Source organism: Pangasianodon hypophthalmus, chromosome 3 (genome assembly GCF_027358585.1).
Source record: "Pangasianodon hypophthalmus isolate fPanHyp1 chromosome 3, fPanHyp1.pri, whole genome shotgun sequence".
Taxonomy (NCBI): Eukaryota; Metazoa; Chordata; class Actinopteri; order Siluriformes; family Pangasiidae; genus Pangasianodon; species Pangasianodon hypophthalmus.
The window spans coordinates 20,908,204-20,924,843 of record NC_069712.1 but is presented as its reverse complement, the minus strand read 5'-3'; the positions used below and the strand labels follow the sequence as shown (position 1 = coordinate 20,924,843).

At 40.3% G+C, this 16,640-nt stretch overlaps 2 protein-coding genes across 9 annotated transcripts in view; one reads left to right on the top strand and one right to left on the bottom strand.

The window, feature by feature from the left end:
- The first annotated feature begins 1,312 nt into the window (after window positions 1-1,312).
- desi2 (desumoylating isopeptidase 2) lies at window positions 1,313-12,240 on the top strand. 2 transcript variants are annotated; one of them, XM_034302972.2, is made up of 6 exons: window positions 1,313-1,627; window positions 1,769-1,965; window positions 9,211-9,283; window positions 9,393-9,486; window positions 9,586-9,727; window positions 11,186-12,240. In XM_034302972.2, exons 2-6 carry the CDS (start codon window positions 1,927-1,929, stop codon window positions 11,408-11,410), a joined length of 573 nt encoding a protein of 190 aa, XP_034158863.1. In that variant the 5' UTR covers window positions 1,313-1,627; window positions 1,769-1,926; the 3' UTR covers window positions 11,411-12,240. The 2 variants fall into 2 exon arrangements, with proteins under 2 accessions (XP_034158863.1, XP_026793026.1); XM_026937225.3 differs by having other exon boundaries at window positions 1,313-1,965.
- Window positions 12,241-14,141: 1,901 nt separating this feature from the next.
- Window positions 14,142-16,640, bottom strand: part of dctn1b (dynactin 1b) — a 31,061-nt gene continuing 28,562 nt past the window's right edge. For all 7 annotated transcript variants that reach the window (XM_034302971.2, XM_026938352.3, XM_026938361.3 and 4 more), the window contains 4 exons: window positions 16,368-16,554; window positions 16,196-16,269; window positions 16,019-16,108; window positions 14,142-15,535 (listed from right to left, as the gene is read on the bottom strand). In XM_034302971.2, the coding sequence (XP_034158862.2) occupies window positions 15,398-15,535; window positions 16,019-16,108; window positions 16,196-16,269; window positions 16,368-16,554 (489 nt within the window). In that variant the 3' untranslated portion in view covers window positions 14,142-15,397. The remainder of the gene's footprint in view (window positions 15,536-16,018; window positions 16,109-16,195; window positions 16,270-16,367; window positions 16,555-16,640) is intronic.

Below are 16,640 nucleotides of genomic sequence, written 5' to 3'. Positions count from 1 at the left end.
ATTAGCTGGTCAAGGGAGTCTGACTCATCCTTTAGGGATAGTTCATCCTTCATCCGCTCAAAAATGCTCCCTGGAGTGCCTCCTCATTCCAGCCAGACTTGGCAGCCAAAACCCGAAACTCCACAGAATACTCTGCCACACTAAGGGACCCCTTGCTGAGGGAGAGCAGGTGTCTGGCAGCCTCCTCCCCCTGGACTGGGTGGTCCAAAGTTCTGTGCTGAAGGAGGACCACAGAGCAGGCTGCCTGTCCCAGATGGCCCCAGGTTAGGGTATCTCCCCTCAGCAACCCCATGATGTTGGCCATCTTAGCCTCATCGGTGACGTAGCTTAATATACGCTGGGCAAACACGAGGGAACACTGGAGGAGGAAGGACTTGCACTTCCCTAAGTCACCTGCATAGAGTTCAGGGTTTGGAACATGTGCTTCACATGGGGGTGGACTGGGAGAAGAAGCAGAGGGAGCCACGGGGGTAGCTTGACTGGGCTGGGGATCAGGGGGCACATGGGCTGGTTGGGGGAGGATGCAACTGATTGGCTGGCTGAGGAGCACTCTGCAAGGCATGGCACAGAGGCTCTCTGCAAGTTCACAGAGCTGCTGCTTATGCTGACCAAGGAGGGCACCGTGGTTTGTTAGGGCTGCATGACGAGGATCTGGTTCTGCTGGGTCCATGTTGGCCAGATTGTTCTTTCACAGACACCAGAACAAGAGGAGCCAGAAGCAGAACACAGACACAGGAAGCAGGTTAAGAGGGTTTTATTAACAATGTGAGGAGGGTGGCTGTATGTGAGAAGAGAGCTGGAAATCAGTGTCAGTCTTCAAACCCAGGGCAGCAGCGTGAGAGACGAATGTTCATACAGTGTGCCACGGGGAAAGGGGAGCAAAGCTGAAAGCTGACAGTGGACAGCGTGGCAGTCTTTATAGGCGGTGAGGCGGGCTGGGTTAGGTAGCGGTGTACAGTGTGGCAGTGTTTATAAGTGGTGAGGCAGGCTGGGTTAGGCTGCAGTGTACAGTGTGGCAGTGTTTACAGTTGGTGAGGCAGGCTGGGTTAGGCAGCAGTGTTTATGGGCGGTGAGGCGGGCTGGGTTAGGCAGCAGTGTACAGTGTGGCAGTGTTTATAGGCGGTGAGGCGGGCTGGGTTAAGCGGCTGTGTACAGTGTGGCAGTGTTTATGGGCGGTGAGGCGGGCTGGGTTAGGCGGCAGTGTACAGTGTGGCAGTGTTTATGGGCGGTGAGGCGGGCTGGGTTAGGCGGCAGTGTACAGTGTGGCAGTGTTTATGGGCGGTGAGGCGGGCTGGGTTAGGTGGCAGTGTTTATAGTCAGTGAGGCAGGCTGGGTTAGGCAGCAGTGTACAGTGTGGCAGTGTTTATAGCCGGTGAGGCAGGCTGGGTTAGGTAGCAGCTGTGTCAGTGATCCGCCCCCACTGTTTCAGCGGCAGAGCTCTGATGTTGTACTCACTGCTCAAACTGGGTGCTAAGATGTTATCTTATTTCGCCCTATATTAGGTTTCCGTTCACGCCAACAGTTACTTCTTCGTTTGATGGCTGAAGTTTTACGAATATCCTAGCTTTTACTTAGTTTTAGCTTTCCTCGAGTGGTCACCGGGGATGAAGCTAACAGGCTAGCAGCAGTAGGTGATGATATTGTTGGCGTTGCGGTTAGCTCACTAGCTTCATCTTTTTATCTGTGGCTAATGGCAAGGAAGAGCAGCGCGCTCTAACATTAACCGGCTTAGAGCTACTTTCCTACACTTCTGTTTTATATTCTTCAGGAACCAAAGGGACAAACGAGTTCAACACAACGGACTGCTGTTGTGAACGACTTTAGTTACGAAGAAAAATAAAACAGAGGTGAAACAGCAGCAGCTAGCAGGCTAGCTGCCTTTGCTGAACGGAGGAGACGGGTTCTTAGGAGAAAGGAAAGCCTGTAATGGCCAACGAGCCGGTTATTCTGAATGTGTATGACATGGTGAGTTTTTTTAAACAGTTTCATTTTTCATTTCTGTTGCTTTAGACATCTCGGCTAGCTAAAAACAACATCACACTTTTGATAACGAGGAGGCAGTTAAGTTGGTTTGACTACTGCATGGGAAACTGAGTTATCTAGCTGCTTATCTGACCTTATCTGCTGTTTTTGCTGAATGATGTGCTTGTGTGTTAGTATAAAACTACTTGTATGTAGCGTGCCTTTCTGCTAACGTATCGAAATGATAGAACGGCATCGAGCTATATTAATAACAAAATACCGGTATTAGTGTTTGTTTTTGATAGTTCGGAGGTAGTAGCATTAATCTATTTGTTCACACTCTTTCACAGTAGTGTATAGTTTCTTGTTTAACATGTTGAATGTGGAATAACTTGAGTTTCTTCAAACAGACAATTAAAACTTAACTGCTGTTTTTTCCCCCTTATCTTTTAAACCCTTGTGCCTGAGCCTCGTGTTTTGCCCAAATCACCAAAACACAATGTTTGTTACTGAGCAAACTTAGTCCTCAAGTACTAAGGTGTATTTTAGAAATATTTGTCTCTTTGCTTTAAGTAGCTTCTTAAGAAATATTGCGTCATCTCCTTTTTGCCAGTCTTGGTGATATTGGAGTTATAGAGGACAAAGAAAACAGCAGCCTTGCATCTGTTGTCGTTCATATGGACTGTATACATAGCTCAGGAGTATTCAACTAAAATTTGTAAAGGTCCAGTTACATAAAATTCCTTGCTTACAAAGGTCCAGATTAGCAACTGACATGACTGACTAGGGACAGTCAGCAGTTACCTTTTAATACATTACAATACATACATTAATGTTTAAATACATTTAAACATTAGTGATTAGTTTATGGCTATAAATAAGACAATTTGTTTTTGCACTGCTGCTTTACATTACCACATTTGACTAGTGCCACATTCTCTGAACAGATTGGACATCTGTTTTGAATTTGAAGCAGGGACAATAAAGTCATACTTCTTTGTCCTTTCTGTTTTTGTCATCAACATTTCTTAAAACAGGAATTTGTGAATTCTATGAAAACTCTCCCTATTATTACCAAATATCTTTAGCCCCGTAACTAGTTTCTGGGCAGATGAGCTGCCTTTGGCTAAACAATTTATGTAAATGCGTATGATCAGCTATCACAGAGGATCTGCTACAGAACTGCTACAGCCTTGGTAATCACACTCCATCTGGGGGAAAAAAAAGAAGTTATATTGGTGTTTTTCAAGTGAGTGTCATGTTTCTTGGCTTTACATAAGCAGGATTGTTAGACAACTGAATAATAAGGCCAAAGCAGTGCAAACTGCCAGTAAGCAAAGTTACTGGATCCCATTACAGTATATGTATTTGAATCAATAAACAAGTAGCCACTAGGAAAGTAAATGTAAGTGAACAAAGTGCATGCATAGAGCATGTCTAATTTTAAACTGCATGAACTACAGCCTGGACTCTGTACACCATTTAGATCAGCTCTTGCTTTTAGCTGAAGTAATGAAGGATTTCATATACAAGATTTGATTCTAGTGGATCACGACTCAAGCTGTCAGTGTTTTGCTGCCGAGAGATGAGCTCACTCATTAAGATTTTACAATGTCTGTGTGCATGGGAAAGGATTGGACTCGTCTCAGTTACCAGGCCTGCATGCTAAGGGCCAGCACGGGGTTAAAAGTGCAACAGGATATAGATACATCAGAAAGGTTTTCATGTCTTTTACTCTGATGTAGTGGCATATAAAGCAAAGAAGGTCAGGTAAAGTGGCTTAAAGCAATATAACTGTTAAAGTATAGCACTAGTTCATCCAGTATTCCGACATTTATCAGAAAATTACGAAAATGAGTAGGGAAGCAAGCATAATAAGAACTGGTTCTATGTCATCATGAATAAAAAGCAATTCCAAAACTGATCAGTTGAGCTTTTTCAAGAAAATATCAATTACCTGAGACAAATAACTTCTTAGATATATGATAGATCCTTGTATGAAATTATAATGCACCTCAGTATCCAGCTTGCATACCATTTTGCATTTATTTATTTATTTATTTATTTATTTTTTGGTGACACTAAATATTTAATTGCAGTGGTACTATCTGTCAGATGATACCGACTCAATTAGTGCAGTCCTTTATGCATCATGTGTAACCTTTCTGCATTATTGAAGAATGGTCTAATTCTTCGAGATAAGTATTATTTCCCAAAATTGTATCTTTGATGAAGTAAACCAGTTCTTGTGCTTTCCTCTACTGTATTTTTCAATGCCACCATTTCCCCCATACTGGCCAGACAGTGCTATGACACCCAAAGAATATTTTTAGCTGCACCTCTGACATGGTACATATTTGTATCATGGTGCCTAAAGCTCTTGGTCACTGCCAGCTGCATTTTTAAAAAATATGGCAAACCTGAGGAAAATCCCATCTTCCCAAGGCGTGACTCATTGACTTAATCATCTTATCAGCTGGAACGTTGCTTCCACACATTTAATTCAGTAAACCACGAGGACCAGCAGCCCATTACAGCAAACACTGCCAACTGAATCTCAATCGAGAGTTATTCTTGTTCAGATCATTAACATTATTGTAGTGGGTAATTACACAGGGGAACACAACTGAGACTGAAGCATCTTAACCAAGTAAGGTTCAGTTTGTTGTGTAGCCTAAAACACAAAGCCCATAGTGTAAAGGTCATAACAGTATGACAAAAGGTACAATAAAGCTAGTGACGCAGAAAGATTTAACCCTGTCAAAGTAAGGTGAGCAATAATGTAAAAATGTGTATAATACTTCAATAAATAGAATACAAAAGCATTCACACAAATTACATCTTTATGTCTTGCTCTTAAAATGCAAAGTACATTCGTAATGTACCTTTTGTAATAGTTGATTTTCAACTGAGGTGTGTAGTGTGGTAATTGTATGACTCTGTTGTAGGGTATGTTCTGTAAGTAAGGGAGTGTTTCATAAGCTTTTGCAGTAAGTGAGGGCATAGGTATAATTATTTCACTGTGATTAGCTATGTACTTGAGTAAAAACTTGATTTCTTTGGAAATCAATTTTGTCATGATTTCGTATAAATTCTCCAGTATTTACTTTTTTTTTTTTTTTTAAACCAATTGGCCTGTATGTACATGTATAAATATGCTCAGTGTACAAGTGACGTCAGTTATTTACTCTTAAAAAATTTAGAAGTGCTTATAGGTTTCTCCAATTGTTAAGAATAGCAAAAGGCAGGCTTCCAAGTAGAACAAAAGAAAAGTGAAAGCGTTCACTCTGTTGTTGAGAGATCACATGTTCGAATCATGGCCACAGTCATGCTCATGGTGTCTGGGCAGGATGAATGGCATTATTCTTCCTCTCTCTCCCACAACCTCCCTCCCTCCCTCCCCTGTCAATCAGAGCAACACCAACCAAACGTGGGCGTCTGGTCTGTGAGCTCATGTATGAGGAAGAGGGGAGATAGTGCTTTCCTGTGTTACACCATCCTGTGACGCTACATGGGCAGAAGTTTGAAAAGATGCAGTTGGTTGGCTTCTTGTGTCTAGGGGAGAGCTGGCTGGTGTTTTCCAGTAACAGAGAAACCACACAATAATTGCTGATTAAAGCACAACTTCAGACCCAGTCATGTCACACCCAGTCATATCTCTGCTCTGGTCATTTGATCTCAACGAACAAGACACAATATGTGGATTCTAAATATGAATAAAAACACATTTAAGTTATAAAGAGCTTTCATCTTAGCTGATTACCCTGTGTTTACCCACACACTAACCACATAAACAGTCTACAACGTATCTCCTGGTTAAAATGAAAGCAGACACACCAGCCCACAAAATGGCGCTTCATGTATTCTCTCTCCCAGTTAATAAAAGCCTCTATTATGACTTAAATAATTTAAGGATTAAAAAAACTTCATTAACTAACTGTGGAGGTAAATCAGATTGACCAAGAATCTGAATTTGTAATGCTTGAAAGAAGTAATGGGTTATTTGATGTTCCTGAAAATTAACAGTACATATACTGTATTTTTTCCCCTACAAGGTTTTGTGCCCCAAAGTTTCTTTTAGGTCCCAGTTGACAGTAAAATACTAGATACAATGGATATAAAAAGTCTACACACCTCTGTTAAAATGGCAGGTTTTTGCGAAATGAAAAAAAATGAAACCAAGATAAATCATGTCAGAAATTTTTCTACATTTACTGTGAAATTGCAACCTATACGTACAAGTGAAAAACAATAAAAATCATTTTAGGGGGGAAAAAATGGGGGGAAAAAAGTGTGCATGAATGTGCACACCCCTAAACTAATACTTAGTTGAAGCACCTTTAAATTTTATCACGGCATTTAATCTTTCTAGGTAAGAGTCTATCAGCCTGGCACATCTTGACTTGGCAAAATTTTCTCACGCTTTCTTGCAAAAACATTCTAGAGCCATCAAATTGTAAGGGCATCTCCTGAGCACAGCCCGCTTCAGGTCACCCCACAGATTTTTAGTTGGATTCAGGTCTGGGCTCTGGCTCGGCCATTCAGTAACATTGACCTTCTTTTGGTTAAGTCGTTCCTTTGTTGATTTGGATGTACACTTAGGGTCACTGTCATGCCGAAAGGTGAAATTCTTTTTCTTCAGCTTACCAGCAGACATGTGAAGCTTTTGCACTAAAATCAACTGGTATTTGTAGCTGTTCATGATTCCCTCCACCTTGATAAAAGCCCCAGTTCTGGCTGAAGAAAAGTAGCCCTAAAGCATGATGCTTCCACCACCATGCTTCAGTGTGTTTATGGTGTTCTTTTAGTGATTTTTTTTTGTTTGTTTGTTAACCTTAACACATTCTGTCACATGGTTTGGGGCGATTATGTTGAGCTTGGATGTTTTTTTGTGAGAATGGGCTTCTGTCTTGCCACTCTTACCCCATAGCCCAGACATGTGAAGAATATGAGAGATTGTTGTCAAAGAGTAGAGAGTAATAAGTACTTGTCAGATATTCCTGCAGCTCCTTTAATGTTGCTGTAGGTTTCCTGGCAGCCTCCCTGGTAAGTTTTTGTCTTGTTCTTTTGTAAATTTTGGAGGGTTGTCCTGTTCTTGGCAGTGTATCTGTAGTGCTCCATTTTCTCCACTTGTTGATGATGGCCTTCACGGTGTTCCACAGTACATCTAATGTTTTGGAAATTCTTATATACCCTTCTCCTGATAGATACCTTTCTACAAGTAAGACACCATACATGCTTTGTAAGTTCTTTGCGGACCATGGCTTTAGCATTCGTACAGAAACAGTTGGTCTTTATTTGGAGTTAAACAGAATAATTTAATTGATGACAGGTGTATGAAAATTTATTTTTCAACATAAGTTGTAAAAGGGTGTGCACACTTACGTAACCAGGTTATTGTAACTTTTTTATTTTTTCTATTTTTTCCCTAAAATGTTTCTGATTGTTTTTCATGTAAACAACATTAAATGTTGTAATTTCACATTGAGGGTGGAAAAAGTTCTGACATGATTTATCTTGGTTTAATTTTTTTTTTTTTGACATCACAAATACCTGCCATTTTAACAGAGATGTGTAGACTTTTTATATCCATCGCATGTGAACAGGCCAGAAACTATTTACACTACTGCTGTTAAGCCACAACCACTACTTTCATGTGTTAGAAGGAACAGGCTTAATATAACTTCTGAAGAAATGCTTCAATGTCACACACTGGGGCCTTGAAGAGGTTGTAGAAATTAAGGGGGACATTGTGTTCTTGGTCTTGTGTGACTTTTTATAGGCAGGGGACATTGTGTGTTCTTGTTTTTTTTTTCTTTATGCTGCATGTCTTGCGTTTCCTTTGACGCTACTTGGAAAAGAAACGTGTCTGAACACAGAGTGCTGACAGAATCAGAAGGCGAGTTTTTGCTTGTGAAATGCATAAGCATGTGGTCATTTTGTATGTGGTAATTTTTGAGTTATTTTACTTGTGTTACGAAAGACTGGTGTTCCGCAATGTAGATGATTCATTAGCCGGAAGTGCCCTAGTGTGATGAATGACTCGCAGCCATGCTATTGTAATTTATACTTTGATTATATTTATTTCAGTTCAGCTTTATTTGTTGGTACATGTTTGGCAGTGTGGTATATGTACACATGATATTTTGTAAATGTAATGAACACTGATTAGTTTAAAAAAAAAAAGAAAAGAAAAAAGCAAAGTACAAAAACAAACCACTGCATAGTACGACTTCATAGTTTTGTTTGTGTGGCAGGAGTACTGTCTCAGACAAGGCACAGTGGCAAATAGTGTATAACAATAATTGCAATATACGTCATGAAATAAATACATCAGGCAGGATATCAAAGAACAGGATAATATAAAGCAGGGTGTATGAAGGTACAGAGTGTAAACAGTGCACAGTGATGTATTCCACTTCACATGCTGAGTTCTGCATAATGGCATTATTCTTTATTTGCTATAAGTGCTCTTACACAGGATAAACAGTACAGCACAGTACAACTGTTGTGTGAGAGAGGACAATGATGCTTGAAACAGACCTTTAAAAAATGGCCTTCTGATGAAAATCCATTATCAAGTATCACAATTTCCATATTTTGTCTAGACATTGTCTAGTTTTAATCCACCATCCAACCTACAATGAAAAATATGACCAGTATTTAAAAATATTATTTATGTATAGTATTGTGCACTCATGGTTGGTTACTGTAACACTAAGGGACATACAGATATTCTTATAGACTGATATCTAGAGAAACAACTGAGAGGTCAGGGCTTATGTGACTCACTCCTTATAGCTTCTTAATAAATTGTGTAAATGCCACAGTGAAATAGGTCAGCTGTCTCTGCCTATATCTTCTGAGTGGCTGCTTATTAAGGCCACATATACATCCACAACGAAAAGAACTTGTAAAGCAATACCATAGTCATTATAGATGGCCAAACATGTTTATATGAAATATATTGTATGTAAAAGATCAAGCATAACTCAAGTATGTTAACTATTCTCAAAAAGTAAAATCATTGAAATAAATATACAGCTGTGTGGTGAAAGTGCTATTATAATGTGCTTATTAAAGCTGCCTAGAAAACAACTACAAGATTTTTAAACTAGTGTTAAAAGGAAAGTTAATGTTTCTGGTTCAAACTGTTTCTTATGGCAACAATTGCATAAATGTTTATCAGAGTCAGCCTGTGTTAATGGGTTGTGCATTTGTACTATATAAACTCTTTGTTCATTTTAGTACTGGATCAATGAGTTCACTACCTCTCTGGGTATCGGCGTCTTTCACTCAGGGATTGAGATTTACGGCAGAGGTGAGTTCCCTCTGCTGGTCTGTTTGGACACATAATGATGTAACTTCAGGAATATAAATAAGTGACACATTATTTCTTCTCACTGTGTTTGGTTTCTCTTTCGTTGCAGAATTCGCTTATGGAGGGCATCCATATCCATTTTCCGGCATATTTGAGATAACGCCTGGTGATGCCACAGAACTTGGGGAGACCTTTAAATTCAAGTGAGTTTTATAACAGACTTGTTGCCATCCTAGTGCACATTTAGGTAAAAAGGAATGCCACGAAATGTTCTCTTGCATTCTCTCTCCCTTTCTTATCAGAGAGGCTATCGTTCTCGGGAGTACAGACTTCACAGAGGAGGATATAGAGCGGATCATGGAGGAGCTAGGAAAAGAGTACAAGGGTAACGCGTACCACCTCATGCACAAGAACTGCAATCACTTTTCCTCAGCACTGTCAGAGGTAAGGCTTCTGGTAGCACAGAACAGGAAAGAGCCAGTTTATGTGCACATGTTTACCATGGATTCATGGATTCTTATACATTTGATTCTGTTGAAAACTGTAATTGTTAAATTTGTTGCATGTAAGATTTCATGACTGACAGAAATGTGTGTGTGTGTGTGTGTGTGTGTGTGTGTGTGTGTTAGGGTGGTTAGGGTTTTAGCCCCCATTCCCTGTAAACAAAACCTGACTGAGAAAAATATATTATTTGGCCCAGTAGCAGCTTGCAAAAGATTAGTTAACTACTCAGGACAAACAAGGGACTCAAGAAGAGCTATCACAAAATATAAAAATGGTAGTTGATCATCAAGGTAACAAGACACAGTATTAAGAATGAAGTGTCTGTAAACATTTGAACAGGTTCATTTGTGTAAATTCAGTTATTATTTTATCTTGTGGACTATATGTAAACATCTGTTTTGTGAAATAGCTTATTTAGGGCAGTACTAAATAAAAAAAAAAAAACAAAATGCATTTTTTATGATCCCTCTTAGTTTTTTAAAATTATCAACATATTGCAGATTCTGCAAGGCATATGTAAACTTTTGACCCCAAATGTATATATAGAATTTGTCTTGAAAAAGAACTGTTTCCTGGAAGTGCCGCTAGTATTCACACTTTATGCCATCCAGTGCTACTCTCGGATAGTGTTAAATCTGCTGCTAAGGTGATTAACCAGCAAAGTCTCAACACTCACCAGCTGTTGTGACAGGGCGAAACTGAGGAAAAAAAACTGAATATATATTTAATTTGCCAAGAATGTGTATTTGTTCCATATTTTAATTGCAGCAGTGTCTGCACTGTACAAAAGGGTAAAAAAAAAAAAAATCACTGAAGTAGTAAAAATAAAATAGCCAACAACACTGCAATATTAGATTAGATTTCCAACCTTCAACAGTCCAGTTTTGTTGACCTGTGCCCACTGTAGCCTGAGATTCCTGTTTTCCACAGAAGTGGAACCTGGTGTTGTCGTCTGCTGTTGTAGCATGTCTGCCTCAAGGTTCAATGAGTTGTGCCTTCTGAGATGCTTTTCTGCTTGCCACGGTTGTTAAGAGTGGTTATTTCAGTTACTGTAGCTTTCCTGTTAGACTGAACCAGTCTGGCCATTGTCCTCTGGCGTCTCTCATCAAAAAGGCATTTCCACATGCGGAACTGCAGTTCACTGGATGTTTTTTGCACTATTTTCACACCATTTTGTGTAAACTCTAGAGACTGTTGTGCATGAGATCACATTTTCCCCATTCTGAAGTTTAATGTGAACATTAACTGAAACTCTAGACATAGTTGTATAATGCAATATAAATGTATCTACTCAGCAACCATATGTTCTAGTAATGATTAGCATTTTGCTGTAATTTAAAGTTACATACAGGAGTCACATAATCTCTCACCATTTTCTGTGTGCTGTGTCTGTGGCAGATCCTGTGTGGTCGTGAAATTCCACGCTGGGTGAACAGACTGGCCTACTTCAGCTCATGTGTGCCCTTCCTACAGAGCTGCCTGCCTAAAGAGTGGCTGACTCCAGCAGCACTGCAGTCCAGCGTGAGTCAGGAGCTGCAGGGTGAGCTGGAGGAAGCCGAGGATGCTGCTGCCTCTGCATCGGCCTCCACACCTCGTCCCAGCCGACACCAGCCACGCCGATAGGCCCCGCTGCCATGACTGACAGGCCTCAGAGACTGCCTCAAAGCTCCTGCTGCCAACAGAGCCCACCTCTTCCAGTGACAGACCTGCAATCCACCAGCAGCATAGATAAGCCCCGTCCTATCAGCGAATGGCTCTGACAGAACCGTTGAGGGCCCTGCACTATTGGTTTTATTGTCTGTTTTTTTTTTTGTTGTTTTTTTTTGGTCAAGGACCCTGAGGATTTTCTGCCTGATTTACTGAAAAACACTCAGAGTTGGTTTTATCAGTGTTTTAAACATTTTAATACTTTTTGCCTCTAATGATTTGTTTTGGAAACTCAGGACAGAAAGACATTTTTCCATACAAATTTTCCTAACTCATCCGAAGGTTTTTGTTCTTAATATTAATTTAATTGCTGTTTGCAAAGCTGGAGTTTCTCACTCGCCATTCTTTCCTCTATCACCTATCACCTCAGTGCATCTTTTTTAAAAAGGGAGCGTTTGATTACAAAAAGTAGTGTTTGTCCATGTATTTATAGGTTCTTCTTACAGAGAAGCTGACACCTGGGCCAAATTACTCCAATTTTGTACTGACACACATCCCATGTCTACCCACCTTGGTGATTGTGCCTAAAGATTTTTACTGTTACTTGCTCAGAGAGAGCTCTGCACTCTTTCTCTACAGTTTACCCGTCAGTCTGCTTTGAGTAGCAGACTCATTCGTACCCTGCAAAACCTACTTCAGATGTTTTACACCTTTTAGGTTTTTAGAGTCTTCTATGTATTGGAGAAGATGTTTGTATTCCATTTTATGATTATTAAAGAGAATGACAACTTTTTGGTTCAGAAAAACCATTGCCTTATTCTGATGAATAGTCCAAATGATCCTTTTTAGTGAAAACTGCATGGCATGCATTGTTGACTGGAGTAGTTCAGTGGGTTTCTTCTACATCTACATGAATGTTACCAAAAACCAAAGAAAAATTGTTGAATTGCAAACCTCCAGGCTGCTCTATCAGAGCAGTATGTTGGATTACTGTACTTTAGCTTTGACATATCAAAACGTAAACTTGTTAATCAAATGCTGAAACGTAACACACATGCTTAGGGACCCAAAAAAACAAATAAAAGTGTTTATAACGTGAAAAGTTTAAAATGCTCTGAAGAAAGAAATGTGATTTCTAGTATGCTGCAATCCCATTTCAGAGTCCTCCTGCAGAATGGCTTGCAATAGAAAGCAACTAGTATGTCTTTGACTGCTTTTGTTATTAAAAAGCAGTGAAATGGGTGCACAAGGGGGCAAAATTTAAGAGCATACTGTTTAATAGTCTCAAATGTTGTGAGCAGCATTCAACACAGAAGAACAGCAAGAAAGTGAATGGGAGGAGAAAAATGATGGAGAAACAGAGCAGGGGCAGCAGGACGGTAGCTATCAGTACTGCCTCCACAACCCTTGGAGCCATGGCTGAATGTTTAACCTTCAGCAGGGGATATGCTATGAGCAAACCACCAGCAGGTACCACTCTTGTGCTACACTCACCACCAAAACAATGTTTGTAATGCTGCCTAAGTAAAATGCAAGCAAGGAGATAGCAGCTAGCTTGCCAACTTCCATAGTCGTGTCTATAGGCTCATTTGGGTATCCAAAAATGCTGAAAATGTCAGGTGGAGGTAGGCTGATTAGGCAGACAGGTGCTGCTTAGTTGTTCCTCACCTCCCAATACATGTGGTAAACAGAGAAACAGAATCTGCAGGGCATTAGTACTAGGAGGGCAGCTTGGTGGTGCATTAGGTAGCATTGGTGCCTCACAGCTTCAGGGTCCCCAGTTTGATAGTGAGCTCAGGTTGCTGGTCTCTCTGCGGCCATGTGGGTTTCCTCTGGGTTCTCTGATTTCCCCTCAATTTCCGAAACCATGCCGATAGTGGATTAGCTACTCTAAATTAAACCACCAGGTGTGAATGAATGTGCAAATATCTATATGGGTGATCGCTGCAATGGACTGGTGTTCCTGGGACGGGCTCCAGATCCACCAGGACACTGACCAGGATAAAGCAGTTACTGAATAATTGGAAGGTGTGGTTCTGTTGTTCTTCTGTGAAGCAGAAATCCGGATATAGATTTAGATTTAGGTGCCTAATGAGCAAGCCAAAGATAAGAGTGGCAAGGAAAAACTCCCTGAGACAACATGAGGGAGAAACCTTGAGACAAACCAGACTCAAAAGGGAAGTCAGCCTCTTCTGGGTGACACCGGATAGTGCGATTATGAGACATTACTCTTCCACAACTGTATGATGTAAGACTTGGGTATAAACTATCTTCAGTAAGTTCAACCTTTAGGCTATCCAACTGAGACTGCCCACAGCAATCTTTAGGGTATCTGTGTGGGGCATATCTAGTTATATTAAACACAAAAGGTGTTCTTTGCTTAGAAGTACAGATGATGAAGATTCCAAAACTATTGCACTTACACCAAGGACACTGCAGGTTAAATTCAAGCAGTATTTGCAGAAGATATGAAGAAGGTTTCATGGGCTCTGCAAAATGTTTCTCTTTACTGTCCTCTTTCCTCTTTTTCCCTTGTTCTGAATGATGCGCTAATACCCTGCTTGTCTCCAGGAAATGAGAAAGGAAAGACATGTTTAATAATAAAGCTTTTATCATTATTGTGGTTTCTGAGGTTAGTAGTTTAAAGGGGTCCTGCTCACTGCGCTTTCTCACTGTTATTGCAAAATTTTGACAACATATGGACCAATTTATTTTTGTAGCATCTATTAGATGTGCTTTATTCAGACGTAACGTATCAAACACATTCTTCACAATGATGTCAATGTAAGCAACATTAGGCATTTTACACAATAAATAGGTTAATAACTTAAGACTACATTGATTACGTAAGACCACTTGAATATTGACTTTTGAGCAAATACTGTGCAGTTTGTCCTCTGCCAACTGCCCCTCCTCCACCCGAAAATAATCAATGACCTTGTCATCTTTCTAATGAGTGTGAATATTTGGGTTGTATCTGGTATGCAAACTCAGATTTGCTCTTCAACAAACTCCACATAGCACATTAAACACCTTTGGTTTAAATGTTAAGGACTAGTCTTAGTGTTAAATTGCCTAAATCTCACAATCTCTCATCCTTCAAAGACTATATGAAATGTTTAGCCTCCTATTTAAATCAATCGTTAAGAGATACAGATACTTGGCTTATTTGGCCATTTGTTTGTGACAGTTTACATATACGAATTGGTCTACATATTTTAAACCCTGAATTTTTTTAAATGAATTTCCCATAATACACTGAATGCCTGTGGATGATAGTGGATGACAAGAGGGACCACAGGAACATCAATATTGCAGCAAACCTAAACCTTAAGGGTCCTTGTTTGACTTGCTTTTCCCCTATAGCCTGATCCCTTTTATGCTAGTAATAGATTTACATAATGGGCCACTTCAGAAATCATGCACAGCCAGATGAATAATTCTGAACGCTATAATTTCATAGCACATCATCATGACTGCTTGTATTAGTCCCTGAAGATTTGGAACCTCAGAGTTTTAAACCATTATAAACTATTTTATGATCACGGCAGTCAGCCGTACAGAAATCTGTGTTTTCCTCTTCTAGCTCGCTGTAATCAGCCCGAGAATGCATTGGAAATTACCTGAAGGGTTGAATTAAGTTGAATTAAATAATGATGTTAGATGATAAACTCTGTTTAGTTTCTGGGAAAATGGTGCACTTGTGTCATCTAAAATATTTAAATATACTTAAAGACGTAACTATTAAGGATCAGTTTAGCTTTTGAAGGAGCATGTGCTTCTCAGGCTGTGAAGATGCCAAGGCAAAGAAACATTCCCAACCAGTCACTGCGATTCACGATTTGTCCAGGTCTCCAAGTTTCATGCATTTCCTTCCAATGGTAAAGTTGAGATGTATCTAGTGAAAGTGGACCAGGGTTTTCAGGAAGCAGCGGCAGGGCTCATTCTTGCCGAAGGTTATGTTTAAGTCTGAAGCAGGCGATGCACACTCTGCAGCTGGTGCTGGGACAGCACAAGCCGGTGAACCTGCTCCTGCCCTCGAGCACAAGGCACCATCACACGACCAACCAACACTTCATCTCTCGTCTTCTCCTCCTTAGCCTGGGAGAGATAAAGAAATGTGGAGATGTGAGAAATGCAAAAATGAGAGGTTCTGAGGGGATTGATTTGGATTAGGCTTGTTGCTAAAGCAGTTTGTGACCTCAGTAGCATAAGGTTCTGTCTGGCATTTTGGTTTAAAGTCAGTTAGGAATTAAAAAAAAAATGCAAACCTCATCAGTGGAGGATATGTTATTCTTCTGTGGTGCCTTTTTTTTCATTTTATTTTACAAAGTTTTTTGTGTAATATTTGAAAACAAATTAATCTCTGATCACAGATAAACCTGGTTTTATAAGGTTCTACCTGCCGCCTAGTCGTTATCCAGGATGCAAATAGAATGAACGCAACCTTTATTGTCTCAGAATTTTCGATAATGTAAATTTAAAGGGTAAACCATGTTGGTGGGCTACAAAACACTTCAAAGCAGCTCTTCACCAAGATACAACCTTATAATAGGAAGGTCATGAGTTGTCTCCGTGTTTTACCTTTACGAATGAGGTGCAGGGGAAAGTAGCAAAGTCAGACGAAACCCGAGCACCAGGTCTCTGAGACACCACATGCTCTGCCACTTCATCCTGAAGGACAGTGAATGACTGGGGTCAGTCTGAGCCAATCACATTTCACTGTAATGATTTATGGTTGGGCTCTGACCCTGTTTTTACCTTTAGCCTGTCGAGAGTCTCACTGAGAGACTGTAGCCTTGCAGTCTGCTCCAGGAGCTGGGCACTGGGACTCACTGTACAAAAAAGTAGGAACACAAACAGTCTCTATATTAATAAAAATGTATATGTCTGTGCAGAGGCATAACCATCTGAGCAGGTCATGAGCTCTAACCTGGAGATTTTCCAGTGATGTCTACGACTTTGACGTTGGCACTCATCTGCAGCAGTGTTTCAAAGAGTTGGTCTGTTTTGCGATAGAGAGCGCTGGATAGGACCTCCGGTCTGCAACCCTCACGCCAGCTCAGCTTAGACACGTTCAGTGGAGGAAGCGAGGCTAACTGAGCATGCATCTTCTCCGCCTAGATGCACAAACATTTAGGACTAATTGACTTTTTTAGTCTGAAAATGATAACAGAAGTATGGGCATATACTCTGAAATCTAGAA